This window comes from Protomyctophum parallelum (assembly GCF_964188405.1).
Source record: "Protomyctophum parallelum genome assembly, chromosome: 4".
Taxonomy (NCBI): Eukaryota; Metazoa; Chordata; class Actinopteri; order Myctophiformes; family Myctophidae; genus Protomyctophum; species Protomyctophum parallelum.
The window spans coordinates 30949380-30966657 of NC_139700.1; the positions used below are offsets into that span (position 1 = coordinate 30949380).

The 17278-nt window shown below is 42.8% G+C and overlaps 2 protein-coding genes across 2 annotated transcripts in view; one reads left to right on the plus strand and one right to left on the minus strand.

Moving 5' to 3' along the window:
• tmem117 (transmembrane protein 117) overlaps positions 1 to 17278 on the plus strand; it is a 95180-nt gene that overhangs the window by 23323 nt on the left and 54579 nt on the right. The gene's annotated exons all lie outside the window — the stretch shown is intronic.
• On the minus strand, positions 5369 to 16972 carry LOC310857984 (P2Y purinoceptor 1-like; the record flags this gene model as incomplete). Its single annotated transcript, XM_083764028.1, has 3 exons — positions 5369 to 6108; positions 6756 to 7025; positions 16852 to 16972. 3 exons carry the CDS (start codon positions 16970 to 16972, stop codon positions 5369 to 5371), a joined length of 1131 nt encoding a protein of 376 aa, XP_083620154.1.

The window sequence follows — 17278 nt, forward strand, 5'->3', positions numbered from 1 at the left end:
GTTACTTTAAATGTCTCCAATGAGAATAGTTCCCAAAAAGTAATCAAACCAAAGATTGCAGATCTTCTATTTTCCGAAAATCAAGTAATCCATGAAGTCAAAAAATGAAAAGGAAATGCATTGCTCAAAAAAGGAAAAAAGTATATTCCTCACCCAACCTTCAATTCAGGGGGCATAGTAGCCCTCCAAGCAGAACCCAATGGTACTGAAGTTTCTGACATTTTTGACGACACAGACCATGGGGTCCTGTTGCAGCAGTATCCTGCCACCTGGTACGCGGACATAATAAAACATAAACACCGTGTTTACGGCCTGTCTGCACTCTTTGACGACTTTTTTTTCGTGTGAGGGCTTCTGAATCTGTGAACTATAAGTACCTATACATGCCGCTGCGAATATCTCCTGTGACGCGGAAGCCGTTAAGTATTTTTAATCTTTGTTTGACCGATTTGGTCGCTTTGATTCTTCTCTTCCTTCCTTGTTTATTGACACCTCATTGTACCGCCTATCTGGCTAGCTAGTGGCGCTATAGCTATGACAGAGCAGATCAGAGGCAGGGACGTAGCCGCACAAGCCAACCGCACACCGGGAGGCGGTACAATAAACGGAAAACAAACAAGAAGAAATAAAGCGACCAAATCGGTCAAACAAAGATTAAAAATACTTAGCGGCTTCCGCGCCACACTTATACGCGCCAGGACTTATAGTTCACGATTTTAGAAGCCCTCAAAGGAAAACAGGCCGTCAAACGGCGCAGATACGATGTTAGTGAGCATGTTTACTTCCGCGTTCCAAAATTCCCATACGAAAATATTGTTATGAACAGGGACCCTACAATAAAGCGACATCAAAATTTCAGAAAAGCTTTATGGAGGGTTCCGAGAGGGGCTAGGGGCATAGCAGGTTCCCCTTTGTCCAAAAGCTATGAATGGATTCAGAGATAAATCCTCAGAAATGTTCTTTGACCAAACTTTTCTTCTTCAGATCTCAAAGTTTTCCGGCCCCACTCCTCTGTGGTTTATCAATGTCTGATTATGGTTTAGTATTGGCCTTAAAATGACAAAACACTGACAAACCACCACCAAACACTCTTTTTGATACCTAAAATGGAACTCGTGGCCGCCTTCACTTCCTGTACTTTTATAGATGTTCCTGGTACCTCACTTCCTTGAACTATTACTAACATGCTTTTTCCCCACAGTTCCCCCTATGCTATGAGCTAACCTTGTCAACAGAAAATGAATGACCAGGGTTTAACTACACACAAACAATAAGCTTTTCTGTACACTACATTTCAGGGTTAAATATTCAACCATATTTTAACCAATATATATTCCCTTGTCATACAGGACAAGGAAGCTCTTAGAAGGAAGTGAAGTGGTCATGTGACTGGGCTGCGCCATGACACTTTCATGGACACTTTCATGGGAGCCAAACTCACACCGGTAGTGCAATGAATACATGGCAGTGAATGGAGCCGGCTGGACCAGCTCATAACAAACATTATACATGAACAATTGCGAGCTTTGTCATATAATTGGTTCAGGAATATGAAAGAAGACATAAGTGATATCACACGTTTTTTCCGAGTGGTTGTTTTTCGACTTAATAACTATTTATTTTTATTGAGGTATTTATAGAAGAGCACATAGTAAGTTTTCTGCCTGGGCTGCTCTCTGCTCTTTGAAAAAATAAATCACATTAAGTAGTATGCACATAAAAAAATAAGACAGCCTAAAATAACATGTTATATATATTATTTTATTTTCCAGAAGCGATCACTTTACAAAAGGTCTCAGTCATTCATAAATAATGTTTCTTCATGAGCTGGTCACTGAGCTCTCATTGACTCCAATGCATTCTGCCGAACTTCCGGGTGTAGTTTGGCTCCCGTGAAAGTGTCCATGAAAGTGTCATGGCGCAGCCCAGTCACGTGACCACTTCACTTCCTTCTAAGAGCTTCCTTGATACAGGACAGGAAATGTCTTCACACATGTCTTCACACATGGGCAGTGTCACAATGCAACAGTGATTCTCAACCTGTGGGACGGGGCCCACTGGTGGGTTGTGAGGATATTGCAGCCCCCAAATGAATTGGCAAAACACTAAAGATTTTAACATCATAATAATGTAATTAAAAAAAAAGTTACGGTATTTCCTTTTTTTCTCTAAAAGTCTTCCAGATCGGCCCAGGCCGTAGCGTAACGGTCTGGGCACCGGACTGGTAATCCAGTCGCAGTGTGCCGCGGGTTCGACTCCCGGACCCGACACGGCCTTTACTGCATGTCATCCCCCCATCTCTCTCCCGTTTCCTGTCAGCCTACTGTCTGTCCCTTCAAAAATCAATAAAAGGCGTAAGCCGCAAAAAAATATCTTAAAAAAAAAAAAAAAAGTCTTCTAGATCGATCGATTCGAGAACAGTTTTCTGGGAATACTTATACGTTACTATAATATCAGTGGTTCTCAAACCTTTTCATGTCAAGGACCACCTAAATTATATGTATTTTTGCCGCTGACCCCCATCTCAAAATATTTTGTTCCAGGGACTCCCAGAAGCAAGGATTTGAGTTAAAAATGTTCGCTTTGAAAGAATATTCAAAGATTTGCACAAATGTTCATGTTTTACATATTTTTGAATAGCCAAAGTATAAAATAATGCTAAAACAAGCTAAAATCTAAAATGACACCAGATGCTTTCCTGGTCTTAATGGGTTCAAATGATTAAACCACCAGTGTTTGTTTAGCACGCACACACACACACACACACACACACACACACAGAGAGAGAGAGAACGAATAATGACGAGAGATTTGGCAAACAGAGAAAAAACAACCAGAAGGAAATTGCGTATTTACTGAAGACGTATGACTCCTTTGGTTCATAGCCATGTTTTAACAAGGTCTCTCCCATAGCTGTTTTTTCAGCACATCTCCGGATTCATCAGGCACACAACCAAGGCACAGTTATGCTTTGCGCCGCATTGTGAGCTTGAAGATTAGTTTTTTTTTCACTAGTTTTGATCACGGGAAGACATCAAATTATTTTGGGTCGAAGGCTAAAAAGTTTGGGAACACTGAGGAGTGTAGGCGTGCTGACAATGGGAAAAGAAAGTAGCATGCCCTGAAATATATGAAACACATGCACTGGACCTAAACACGATTCACACAGTGCACTTAAACAAGATTCACACAGTGCACAGATTCACCCTTTCTTTTTTCTTTTTTTTTTCAAGGGAGCACGTCTTGTCTTCCGTGGCATCCCGTCCATAATTGGCAATTAGACGTCTTGTCGTTTATGGCTCTTAAACTGTTTTAATATAGCATCCAAAGCAGTTTAACCACTTTGACCCTATACTGTAGATCAGCTCATTTGAAAATAATACAATGCACTGTATACAAGCTCTCAATGTGATGTGAGCTTGTAGATCTGCTATTTTGAAAGGAATGTGAACATTTAGGCTATGAATATTTCTGAACATGCACATTCATTCATTCATTCACAAGAAACGGCACCGGATAATTCATAGAAGAAAGAAAGGAGCCATCATTTCCACATTCATTTTTCTATCACGTTTCCGTGCTGCTGGTCAGACTGAATTAAACACAGGCCGTCTGATATTTATGTTTGATACCACTATTTAACATACAGTGCTTGCTGTAAGACAAGAAGCAGCAAATGGAGAAAATAATACTTTCGAGGAAGTGAGTATCAGTGCATCAGATGTGACAAACAGACACAGGGGAATGTTTTGGTTTTCCAGTGCCCGCTCTGTTTACTTCTTTCATCATGACTGCTTCCATTCCATCCATTGTTTCAGATTGAGTTTCCAGTGCAGTGCACTGCCAAACACTATATTTGATTAGGAGCTGTTTTCTAGTTTCCAGCAGCCAGCAGGTGAGCACTGCCAACATCCCATCTCACCACACACAGCTACCAATGGAGGATTGGATGTTGTTTTTGCCATCAAGCACTGCTTTTCTCTGTTTTCTCTAGAACCATAATATTGTCTCTGTCGGGTGGAAAGTTGAAACCAATAGGCTAACAAAACTGTTACATTTCAGGATTCAAATTCAAAAATAGCAAAAGTAGCAGATCGACAAGCCCAAAACGAGCTTCGAGCTTGCAGATGCTACTGCTGCTACTTTTGATGCTTTTGTGGGACGCTGTTGTATGATCAAGTAGGGCGTCAATTTACAAAAAAGTTAAAACATCAAAGTTAAAATATAGAGATAAGAGGTTTCTGCCCGACAGCAAAATGCGGAACAATGCATGATGACCATCGCCTGTCAATCATCAGATTGGCCTTTGGCTTTTCCTTTCCTCATGGACCTATACCACCATTAGATGAATTTCACCCACTGTTATACACTTGTAAACCTGTGACAATAAAGATGACTAGTCTATGCTGTAGACACTAGTGGAAGAAGCACAAATTTCATCCAAATCTCATGCAAATCTGTACACATGATCTGTGTAGTGTGTATATGTGATCACGGCGAGCCTGTTGGATTTCTCAGATTCTACACCGATTGGCTAAGATTGCCTTCCAAAGTTTTCAAGACTGGCCCGTTTTGTACAAAATGCTGCAAATCATGAACCGAGTGCAGTGAAACTGTGCACGCATATCTAGCCTGAGGAAGCAATGCCACTTGACCTTTTTCAAATCAGCCTCATGGTGGTGCTATAACAGGCCAAGTCACGTCTTTACATGCACCGATCTGCATAAAACTTTGTATGCACAAAACATTATGTGCACACTCCCTACAGCCCAAGGAAAAACATCTGGCCTGCATTTTTCAATTCTGCCTTTCCGAGCGCTACCAGGAGGCCCATTTATGTGCAACACTCTTTTTTAATATTAGTCCTTCAGATTTTATCCAAATATCAATCCTGGTGCCCCGAGGGGCACTTCTTCTAGTATCAGATCTACAAGCTCGTATCGCGCCACTGAGTGGCGCGATACGAGCTTGTAGGTCTGCTATTTTTGAAAAAATCTCAGGTCAGAATGGGTTAATCAGACCCGGTGTTTGTCCGGTGGAAACCTCGTATGAATCTGATCTCAGGTCAGAATGGGTTAAAAGGCATTTGTATGGCCTCAGGTCTTAATGGGTTAACCCTGCATACTGTAGCCTACATGTGCTATTTGGTTCACAATGTATTGCGATGTGACCCGTTCTTGTAGATCTGCCTTGCATTTGAACATTTTTGAATATTTATTTAAACATTTTATCAACGCAAATGTTCTCCCTGACACAACATATTTTCAGATGGATCCACAGCCAAATTCATGTTTATTTGTGGTTCTTTGACATGAAAAGGCTTGAGAACCATGAAGTGACTTAACACAATCACACAAAACTCTAAATGTCACCGAATGGCCTCAACCCTCCTGCTGGCTCTGCAGAACGCCCTCCTGTACTGGCCTCTCCTGCAGGCCAGCAGCCTGTTCTGGAGCTTCTCGCTGTCCAGGATGTAGATGACAGGGTCCAGGCAGCTGCTCACGCTGCACAGGGCCTCGAAGAACTCGTAGGAGGCGTATAGGACGTTGGTGTTGGCCGGCGTCACCTGGTCACGGCACCTCATGAACACCAGCGTGATGATCATGACGTGGTACGGCACGAAGGACACCACGAACACCACCAGGGCGGCGGTGAGGAGCCGCAGGGGCTTCCCCCAGACCCCGCCGCGCTGGCCGCGCCGGAGCCTCCTGCAATTGGCGAGACCCCGCCCCCGGAGCACGCGCACCGTCATGACGTAGAACACCAGCATGACGCCGAAGGGCAGGCCGAAGGCCAGCAGCGTCTTGACGATGGTGACCGTCTTGACGTAGGCGAACGGGCCCTGGATGTGGTCCATGCACGCCGTCACGCCGCCCGGACGTCGTACGGCGAACGCCACGAACAGGTCGGGGATGGAGCCCAGGAAGAGCGCGATCCAGGCGCACGCCGTGCACAGCTTGGCGCGGCCCACGCCCCACCAGCGCAGGGAGCCGATGGGGTGCACCGTGCCGGCGAAGCGGTCGAAGCTGATGAGGGTGAGGAAGAGGATGCTGCCGTAGATGTTGATGTTGAAGAAGACCTTCTTGAACTGGCAGAAGATCTGCATGTCTTTAAAGGGAGTGGAATGGGTATTTGTTTTGGTTTAAAAAAAAAAGAAAAAAAGAATTAGAACTAATACCGGATTTAGCAAAAATGCTAATCTGCAAAACTAATCCACAAAACATGAAAACAAAACAGGCAGACAGTGGAATACATTTAGGAAACAAATTATAAAAACGTATACAGGAACAATGTACAAGGGTGTAATCTATAGAGTGGTTTAGCAGCATTCTTTATACGGCAATACAGATTAGTGACCAAAGTAACTTGTGCATAAACTGCAGTATTGCTTTCAAGTAATACAGGATTCGCTGTTAAAGTGCACTAGCCTAGATTATTAGATTACATAAAGTCACAGGTTTCGTTGTCTAGTGTAACCATTCTTTAAGATTGAAGTTCTTGGATTTAAAACAACAAACAAGTTAAATTGGAAGTGATGAGCAGACAAAATTGGAACTGGAACACAAGCTGATCAATATTATTTGTGGAGTATTTTCTCCTGATTGGAAGCAAATGGTTATCTAATGCTGACCTGAACATTTTATTTATATTAAAGAGCTGGAGAGACAGGAAAACCCTGTTACTGAATGATGACTATGATAATATAGCGCTACTACACTTATTTGACCAAACAACAAGAAGATCCCCTATTGCACCTTTGAGGTAGGGCCTCTGGAGGCTGAAGTAGATGGTGACGGGGAGCGTGAAGATCCAGGCCGAGTCGCACAGGGCCAGGTTGAGCAGCAACACCCTGCTGCTGGTCCAGCGCTCCTGGAAGCAGGTGTAGTTGATGATGGCGCCCAGGTTGCCCAGGATGCCCACGGGCATGGCGAAGGTGAAGAACACCAGCAGGATGTAGCAGTACCACTTCCCCCCCTCAAACTGACTGCAGAACGCTGTTTGGTTCAGAAACTGCAGGAACGGCTCTGGAGGGGAGAATGAGCTACTGTAGTGTTACTATAGAGTGTTACTTTCTTATAGCGATTGTTGGCTTTTTCGATTGATCAAATTAATCGAGAAGCACATTGTTGTTTTGTATATTTTTTTAATATCTTAGTATATCAACACATTAATTAAGCATTATACTTGGGGGGGGGGGGGGGGGGTGTGTCTGTGTAGCCTACATGACAAAAATAGGTATTGATTAATAATTTATTTGGGAAGGTTATGCATGACTCACCCACCCAGGTGATGACAATGATCTAACTAATCACCCTAGTCTTCTTCTTTCCGTGTCGGACAGTCGTTAAAGTTGATTGAGTTCGATACGGTTTCTCCCTCTAACATTTGTGTATTTCTAGTTTATTGAAATAATGTCATGCACACTTTCAAGTGCAGGCCTTGTTGACTAGATTTAGACATTTTGACGCTCTGGCTACTGAAATGATTGATTATTTAACTATATTAAGCAGTACAGCGATACAGCGATCGGGGAGCAGTTAACGGTTAAAGGTAGGGCAAGTGATATGTTTGGGGTAAAATAAGTGTTAAATAGCTCCATATTCTGATTCTGACTAGAGTGTTTGTTCAGTAAGTCTCCTCATTTCTCCAGCTCTTTAGTAAACAGAAAACTCATTCTCAGTTCGGGATACCAATTGTATCCAATCAGGAAAGAGAACTCACACAGGATACAGGATAAACAAGTGAAAATGGATGTAATGAGTAATGACACAAAGAGCAGACAAAATTGGAACGGTAACACTATCAAATTTAAGCTGATACATGGGTACTCTCTCTGATTGGCTGAACATTTGCAGCCCAAATATATGTTCTGTTTATTAAAGAACAAGAGAGACCCTCGTCACTGAACAAACACTCTGATTACTATCAGAATATAGCGCTTTGACATCTGTGTCTTGCTCAGAGGCACTTTGTCACATATACAGGGGGCAGGACGTGAAACAGGGACCTTCTGGTTCCTACCCACTCAGCTACAACCACTATTCATTGCACAATAAAGTATACTGGGACATAAGTAGTTAAATGGCTTAGATTGAGTTTCTATCAGGATCGCACAACTAAGCCATTTCCTCTGTCACACAAGCGTTAATCTATTAATTAAATAGATAATGGGAGTATTGATCAAATGCTGTTTTCTCGTCGTCTTTGTGAATAAATAAGGCGATGTGTATGTGGCAAAGAAATTATCGGAGGCCATTCATTGTTACCTTTTGTTATCCAACCCCAGCCGGCGGTTGAGCGGCTGTATAACCTTGGCCAATGTGATAATTGATTTACAACACAGAGCCAAGCCAAGCTGTCTCCATAGTCTAGTTTCCAGGAACCGAATGTTTGAACGTCTGCTGCCAAGAGAGTGAAACCCGGGATGTTGATCTATTGGCCCCAATCATATCTGGGTCTGTTTGCATTTAATCTGAGATAGTGTATTCAATCTTGTCCATCTCAGCGGAAAACTGTTTTTGTGATCATCACATTTCAGCATACACTGTTCTGTCTATTTGACAAGTGAAAGATAGAATGGACAAATATTATACTCTGCTGCAAGCACTTGATCCCCATCACCCATATTCCCGGGGGAACATTATATATTTAGATAGGCCTACACGAGAAATGTCGTAGTGCCCCCAGAATATGGATGCTGAGGTTCAGTAGATCGGCTATTTTTGGCAAAGAGATTTGGGTGTAGACAGAAAAAAAGCGGTCCAAGTACAGAGACAACTCAGGTCAGTTTACTAAGTCTAGAAGTGGTTAATCTGTACTACTGCAGAACACGTTATGAGAGTACACTATGATGTCAGTAGGCTTACTTTGACAGACAGACAGACAGACCCAATAGTTCAATGGTTAGGACACTTTACACTGGCATTTTAAAAGGCTTTTTTATATAATTTATAGACAGATTTATGATATTCTGCTGAACTTTTCTGTTGCTAAACTTCAAAAAGTATATAGTATACTATAATTATTAGTTTGCTATTTATGTTACCTTATTTAGCAGTAATTGTACGACCTACGGTTGTGGGCTGTTAGAGCGCCACCATGAGGCTGACGGATTTAATTATTCATTACATTAATTTTAATAATTATTATGAACCTCCCCTCCAAGTGTTGTAACTGTAGCTCTGATGATGGGCAATTTGAATGCACTATAAAATTTATTATTAATCAATAATTTGTTAATTTGAAAAAAGGGCTTTGTTAAGACCTCCGTAATTATGGTCATTGCCTGTGTGAAAAGTCGGAGCGATCCAGTGAGGAGCTACGACAGTGTTTCAGACATTCAGACAGACAGACATTGAGTGAATTATAGTATGATGATGATGTAATGTTTAACAGAAAGCTTAGAGATATACCTTTATAGATTCCATCCAAGGAATTCAGGCGTATTGTATTTAAGCTACACAGTAATATACTCAAGTGTATACTTTGTAACTCTGAGAGCGTAACCAAATGGCCCCTTACAGGTCAATTTAGTTACATTTGTGGTTGCTGGTTACACAAATAAACAGTGTTAGGCTGTACTATAGGGCTGGGCGATATGACAACATCACGGTTATTTCAAACTTTTAACGATTAATAATGATTATAAAAACATGTATTGAAAATAGCCGATCTACATACCTGTATAAATCTCAACTCGTTGTGGATCGAGTAGACTAATCAATTTAGTCGATTAAAAAATAATAATCTTTGTGTCCATTTGTTGATATAGCCTATCCCTGGCCATAGCAAACAAACATAAAAATGTAGCCAAAAGAAACCTTGCTTCTTGATGAACCTACATGAGCCAAGATTAAGTGGGTTAGCCTATTGTTTGTAAAATACCAGTTTGGATAGACATTGAGTTATTTGGCCAGCCCTAGGCTGTACTTACCCTGTTTGCTGAGGACAGATGTGTTGATGAAATGTGGGATCATGTTGAGTGGAGACAGTGCTCACACTGAACACACACATCTCCCTGTACGTCCGTGCACCTCCACCAGCTGTGTGCCTCCCAGCTGTCTGCTAGCCTAGGACACATCCTGCCTTAACTCTGAATGACGAGAGAGAGAGAGAGAGAGAGAGAGAGAGAGAGAGAGAGAGAGAGAGAGAGAGTGTGAGTGAGTGAGTGAGTGAGTGAGTGAGTGAGTGTGTGTGCATGCGCGCGCACAAGCTTGTATTACTGTACTTGTGTGAGGACACAGACCTGCCAAATTAAGTCAACTTGATCAATTGACAAACCAGCTACATTGGAAGTGACGGTTCATAATCATATAATGACGAGGCCTTTTCGTGGAGGGGTCAGAATGAAATTTGGACTTTTCGTCTGTGGTACTCATGGGCCTGGATTGGCCTTTGTATGAGATAATCGATACCAATTACTATGATTGTATTTGGTTAGTCCCACCTGTTAAGAGCAGGGATGAGGAAAAGTTCAGTGTGACTTGAGGCTGAGACTAGAACAGGGGAGAGCTGCGAGCCAGGGCCTCAATGTAGGAGGCATAAGCCTGTAGGCCTAACAGTACCCGTTTTGTTTAGCCAGCTAGTATTGTATTTTTGGAACATTTTGGCCAGTATTATTATTTTTTGTATTTGTCACCGGCTTGCACTGTTTAATGCACTTTTCAAGGTAAATAAAATGCCTAAGATGAATTTGTGGACTGGCCTGCTTCATCGGCCAGCATTATCACATACTGTACAGTAGGCCTACCAGTTGTGCAAGTTGGTGCCTTGCATGGTTTCCTCCGCCATCAGTGTATGCATGTGTGTGAATGTAATGCACAATCTATGTAAAGCGCCTTCGATAAAGCCAAAGGTGCTATATAAATGCACCATTTACCGGTGTCGCACACCAAAAATAGCAATTCTGACTATATCAGGTTGGGAGCTTAGATCACTATTTTCGCTATTTCAGTAAAAATGGCATTCATACAATCGTTGATGTCCTCACAAGTCACAACCATTGTAAATGTGTGTATGTGCACACGCACGTGGGTGTAAACTGTCAATAGTGCGATTACGGCTATAAATAAGCTGCATGTATGCTGTGATAACATTATGCCTTGATTGAGGCCAGAATATTTTCTTGTTAGTGGGCCACAGAGATTCAGGCTTGTCACTGGGTCAATACAGAGCGAGCATGGAAGGAACATCCTCTGCTATGGTACCTTTTGGGCAAGGCAATTAACCCCGCTGTTACACTGCAATATTCTAATGGCTAGTAGCAGAACACTGAGTCATACTGGACACCATAATTGTGTCCCCAAGGTGTGTGAACGTAGCCTGGTTCTGACTGGCCACGCGAGGCTAGTGTGAACGTGTGGGACTGCTGCATAACCGACATGAGGGAGGGTAATCCTGCTATAAAAGAAATATATAAATGTTATGTGTCGTCGCTTGTATATCCAAAACCATTGCTTTTCTTTTATCATTATTTTGAAAAACATTTTAAAATAGTGAAAAATCTACAAGCTCACAATGCATTGCACTCCGACAGAAGCCACATCAGATTCTTTCATTTTGCCTATTATACGGAAAGGAAGACATTGTATTGACTTTGGAGATAAGGATCAAACCTGCTGGAATAGAAATGAGTTGGGACTGTAATTTATGTCTAGTGTTTAACCACTAGATGGCGACAACTCCTCATGCTTGAATTTACATTTTGAGAATGAATACAATTATATTGAGGCTGATCAGGAGAGAATGCTGAGGATCTGTGCAAGGAAGCCCCAGGGCAACATTATTGTGTAGAATGAATCCCGACAGTTTATGTGGATGTTTAACCACCTGGTGCATGTGCATGCATACATTATTGCCTCGTGTGTGTGTGCACGTGTGCCTGTGTGTGACGTGTGTGTGTGTGTGTGTGTGTGTGTGTGTGTGTGTGTGTGTGTGTGTGTGTGTCATTCCCTGCTGAGCCGAGCCACCAGGTGGGAGGAAGGTGGGCATGAATCACTGCTCATCCAGGCCTGTGTGGGGGTGAGGACGTGTGACACGTCATGCCTAATTCATGCCCCGCAGCAAGTCCGTGTCGCACACGTGTCACTCACACGCGCCAAAAATAGCCATATCTGCAAGCTATATTTTCGCTGCACGGCAAGTATAGTAATACAATGAAAGTCTGGCTTTTCAGAGGGCTTGCCTGAATAGTATTGATTAGTGAGTCCAAACCTGTGGTCCGGTGCCCATTGGTTGGGCCTTGAGGATGTTGCAAGAGGGACCGCCAAAACTCAATATTTTAATGATAATATGACATGGTGATACGTTGTTGTGTCATATGGGTTTGTGTTGTTTTTTGTTGGTGTTGGAATTGTGAAGACAAATATCCCTTTGGGGACAATACAGATGATTATTATTATTATTAAAGAATCACGGTGAAGTAAAAAAAAAAAGCGATACCGATAAATTGGAACTTTAGGATATAGACCGAATCATCATGGCATCGCCACAACCATACATATTTCTGGGTAGATAACAATGCCATGATCAGTAGGCCATCATTATCCTTATGGAAGAACAGGACATTTATATTATTGTATATGACTATTAGAAATATATGATTTTGTCCTGAATATCCACAAGTTGATATTCAGTTGATATTAGAGATATGTATATGTTTTGGACACTTTATTTCATAGTCATACTGTGTACTGTAGATGGTGAATGCTTGTAAACAACGATGTGGTATTTTCATTCTGCTCTGGTCTCCATATACTAATGATGCGAAGCTTGCGTAGCTATAGTTCAGGCAGACAACTCGTGAGCGAGCCTACCTGATCTGATGGTGACTAGTCTCATGCACTCTTACCTAATCAGAGCGGCTACCTGCTCCTTCCTGGCTTCTCTCCTGCTGTGCGGACGTGCGCTGCTGCTGCTGTCTCCCTGCCTCGCTTGCTGCTAACCTGCTGCTCATTAAGTTTTTGCAAATCCCACCTCCTCCCCAGCATCCACCTGTGTAGGTTCTGTTTCTAGATCCCCCTGTATTGGAGTTGTATTAATTCCCTGTATTTCTATTTGGCTTATATAACCTAACTAAAATGTTAATGTTATACAGGGAATGAATAGGGACAGAGCCCTGACGCCAATCTATGCTTCATATATCTATGCTCAATTATGCTCAATAGATATATATTCTAAATTCACTCTAAGAGTTGTCTGACTGAACTAGAGTTAGTGTCGAAGTGTCCTTGAGCAAGACTCTGAACCTCCTGATGTGAGGTTGGTGCCTTGCATGGTTTCCTCCGCCGTCGGTGATTGGTGAATATGAAAGAATGGGTGTGAATGTAATGCACAATCTATGTAAAGCAATGCACCATTTACCATTTATACTATGTTTATATACCCATTTATCCAAGCCAGAATGCAATTTGTGTATCATGCTCTGAAAATGCCCGTCGTGTTACGTGGAAGCCGTGCTAACTAAGTGGGCAACATGGTGGACTGCGAACACTTTCAAGAATTTCAAGTGGGCCCTGATCCAGAAAGGGCCACACACACACACATCCAGATGTGCTGTGAGAGCATGAGGGTGTTGTTTTTGTCGACGAAAAATGTTCGTCGACTACCTTTTTTCACTGCCTAAAACTAAATGGAAACTAAATAAAAACTAAGCAATGATGACTTAAAACTAAGACTATATATATTGACAATTTCGTTGACGAATATAAACTAGACTAAAATGTTAGGAAGGGACTAGTGGACTGCAAGAGATCCAGTATAAGTCATTTTACACTAGGTTGCACACTGAAAATAGCCGATCTACTACTTGTAGATCGGATATTTTCAGCAAGTGTAATAACATACGGCGGCATCAAGGCCCGCCGAAATTCATTTCAGTCGTAGATTTAGTCGACTAAACCCTTATGACATTTAGGTCACATTCTCACCTAATACCTAATAAGACTTGATGCGAATGGGCGGAGAAATTGGGATTCTTGCATATTTAATTTGCTGCGGTTTGCCTTCACACTGCCATCCGCAGCAATTGGAAACGCAGCAGGGGGGACCTTTATCAATGTGTTCCAATTCATAAACTAGCCTACACAGTGAAATCTATGGTGATAAAATTATAGTCATAACGTGCATGTGTCGTGCCGTCTGGGACTGGACACCTCTCTCTCTCTCTCTCTCTCTCTCTCTCTCTCTCTCTCTCTCTCTCTCTCTCTCTCTCTCTCTCTCTCTCTCTCTCTCTCTCTCTCTCTCTCTCTCTCTCTCTCTCTCTCTCTCTCTCTCTCTCTCTCTCTCTCTCTCTCTCTCTCTCTCTCTCTCTCTCTCTCTCTCTCTCTCTCTCTCTCTCTCTCTCACTATACGCACGCAGCCACGCACTGTTCTTTTGGGCATGGAGGCACAGCCCTGAGCACACTGATATAACAGACAGCAGCGCAAAATGTTTACAAGTTTATCGAGATGAAAGTCCCTACTCCCCAGTCCCCACAGTGACAGGCAGCACTCCATGTTTACAGCACAGACAGACAGACATCTTTGCGCTACGTAAAATATGCCTTCTCCGTCTCCAACTGTGTTCAGCTCCTCACCCGCCATTGTTTGCTTAATTTCCTTTATTTACTGCGGATTGCATTCCCACCTGCACCGAATCGTAATCAAGTGCGATTGGAAGCGAAGCGAAACCCCCGTTTTTGCTCGGAGTAGAATGCGGTTCTTTGATACGCATTAGGTTTCGAATGAAGCTTCACACCTGCCAAACGAAGTGAAGTTTCTGACAATGTGCAGCAGGATTCGTTTTAATCGCAGCAAAGCTTTCTGGTGTGAATGTCACCTTCATTCGACTAAAACTAGACTAACACTAAAACATTCCAGGTGACTAAAATGTGACTAAAACTATAAATGAAAACTATTCAAGAGACTATGACTAAAACTAAACTATTAGTTGCCAGAAATAACACTGCTACTGTGAGAGGGCATGCTGGCGTGGCGAGTGGCTGTAGAAGCACACCCCCTGGACCCTCCTCCATTCTGAAGCCCATGCAGGCTCATTGGCACTTGAGGCAATTAAGTTCACCCATGCAAGACAATTCAATTATGCGACTGTGATGAGCCTTGAAATAGCACGGAGTGAAACGTATGCTGTGGCTTTCACCCCCCAAAAAAAAGAAAACTATATATACAGTATATATTCAAAACATCGCTGCTGGTTGTGGCACATTCAAAATGGCTGGGTTTGAACAATTTCATCGAGTCGGTAATAATTAATAATAACTAATTGTCTCCACCAGGCCGAAGGCATGGGGAGAGAGTATGTTTTGCACTCCGTCCGTCCGTCCGTCCGTCCGTGTGTGTGTGTGTGTGTGTGTGTGTGTGTGTGTGTGTGTGTGTGTGTGTCCGTCCGTTAGCAGCTAATCTCGGCCACTGTTAACCCGGTCGATGCCAAATTTTGCACACACACTCCCTGGATGCCAACGATGAACCTCTGCCCCAAACTTTCCAGAACGGCCTGTTATAGCGCCACCAGGAGGCCGCTTTGTGCAAAACAAGTTTTTGCACAGCACACCTACAGATTTTGTCCAAACATCACGCAAATTGGTACACAGTCTCTCTAGAGCCATTCAACCAAACCAGTCTTTCAGATTTCTCAGACTCCATCCTGATTGGTTAAGATTGGCTTCCAAAGTTCACAGGAGTGCTCAGTTTCAAACAAAATGCTGCAAATCATGAACACATCGCGTGATTTCCGTGAAATTGTGCACCCACATTCCCACTAGGCCGAGGACAAAATGCCACATGAACAATTTGAACTCAGCCTCAAGGTGGCGCTATAACTGGCCGAAAAGTGTTTTTACCTCTAACTGCACGGATCTGTGGATAACCTGGTGGAGACCTGTGCCCAGAAGGGCACTTTTTCTAGTTGGAGTATTTTTTTGACTAGATGTGAAATTTGTCGTCTGCATTTACCCATCCTTTATTAGGAATTAGATTAGATTAAGCAAATTAGTTGAAATAACCATATTTTAAACCATAGTATAGTCCTATACTGTAAAAAAAATTAAAAAAAATTGCATTGCATTCACACACATTCACACAGTACTGTCCTTTCTTAAGGACAGTACCTTGACACAGACAGTGGTCAAGGCTATTTCCATACCGTGAGAGCTCCTGCCCGGCCACAGAGCTATTTGACACTTTACACTGACGATTTTCCTTTGCAATAGAAACCTGAGTTGGCATCACAGCCTGCATTAACGGTGAATAGGATGATGTCAGCTTCAGACTGCTCAATGATAGTCTTCCATCGGTTGTTGTGTTGACAAGTTGAAGTAATGTGGGCCAACAGCATATACAATCGCCGCATTCACATTCTTTGCCAGGTCTGTGAGGTAGCTGCATATTCATTTGTGCAACCGCTCCTTGTTACTGACACTACACAGTAGTGTTTTGAATGCCTTGGCAGAGGGGAAGGGGTCATTCAATGTCATGTACGTGTTGGGTACATGTGCCTTACCCTGTACACGCAGGTCTCACTCATCATCTTTAGTCGAGTATGCTGCATCGTATGGGTCATTCTCATTCACACAGATGATACGGTGAGCATCACAATGGTGGGCAATGATGATGGATGGATGACACCTTGTAGACATAGACCAACCAATTCCATGTGCTTCCTCTTGGCTTCTTTTCGGGTGGCAAGAGTGTTACTCTTATGCGGGCCATATTGTTAACATTTCTGGAGTGCACCAGCAACTGCTTTTCATTTTGGATGATGAGATGCCAGCCTGACTTAATTTTGCTGCCCTTGTTCATTGTACATTCAATCCACATTCCACATGTCCTAGGCCATGTTGGAATAGTGATTACCTGTGATGGACTGAGTGAAGTTAGTACGAAGGAAGGCAACCTGTTCAGCAGGGAGAGCTGTCAGCATCGCCCAGAAGTCAGGCAGCCACCTCCCATACTTATTGTTGTCGTATGCTACCATCCACGGCTGCATAGCACGCAAAGAGCTGGCATACTTTTCCCAATTGCAGATATGGACTGCATGCACATTCTGCATTAGCACATAAGTCATGGACAGGAAGTCCCCCCAGTAGTCTGCCATATCACTGACCTCTAATTGTGAGAAAAGCTTGCTGATGTGATTCTTGAGATCAGCACAGGTTTCCAGGGAGAGACTTGTATTCTCAGAATATCAAGATTCTCTCTTGTCTCCTCTGTTATCAGCCTCTCCTTGGCCAGCTGACTCATTAGTGCCTCATACATCAGACTCAAGCAACGCAGCCCCCTC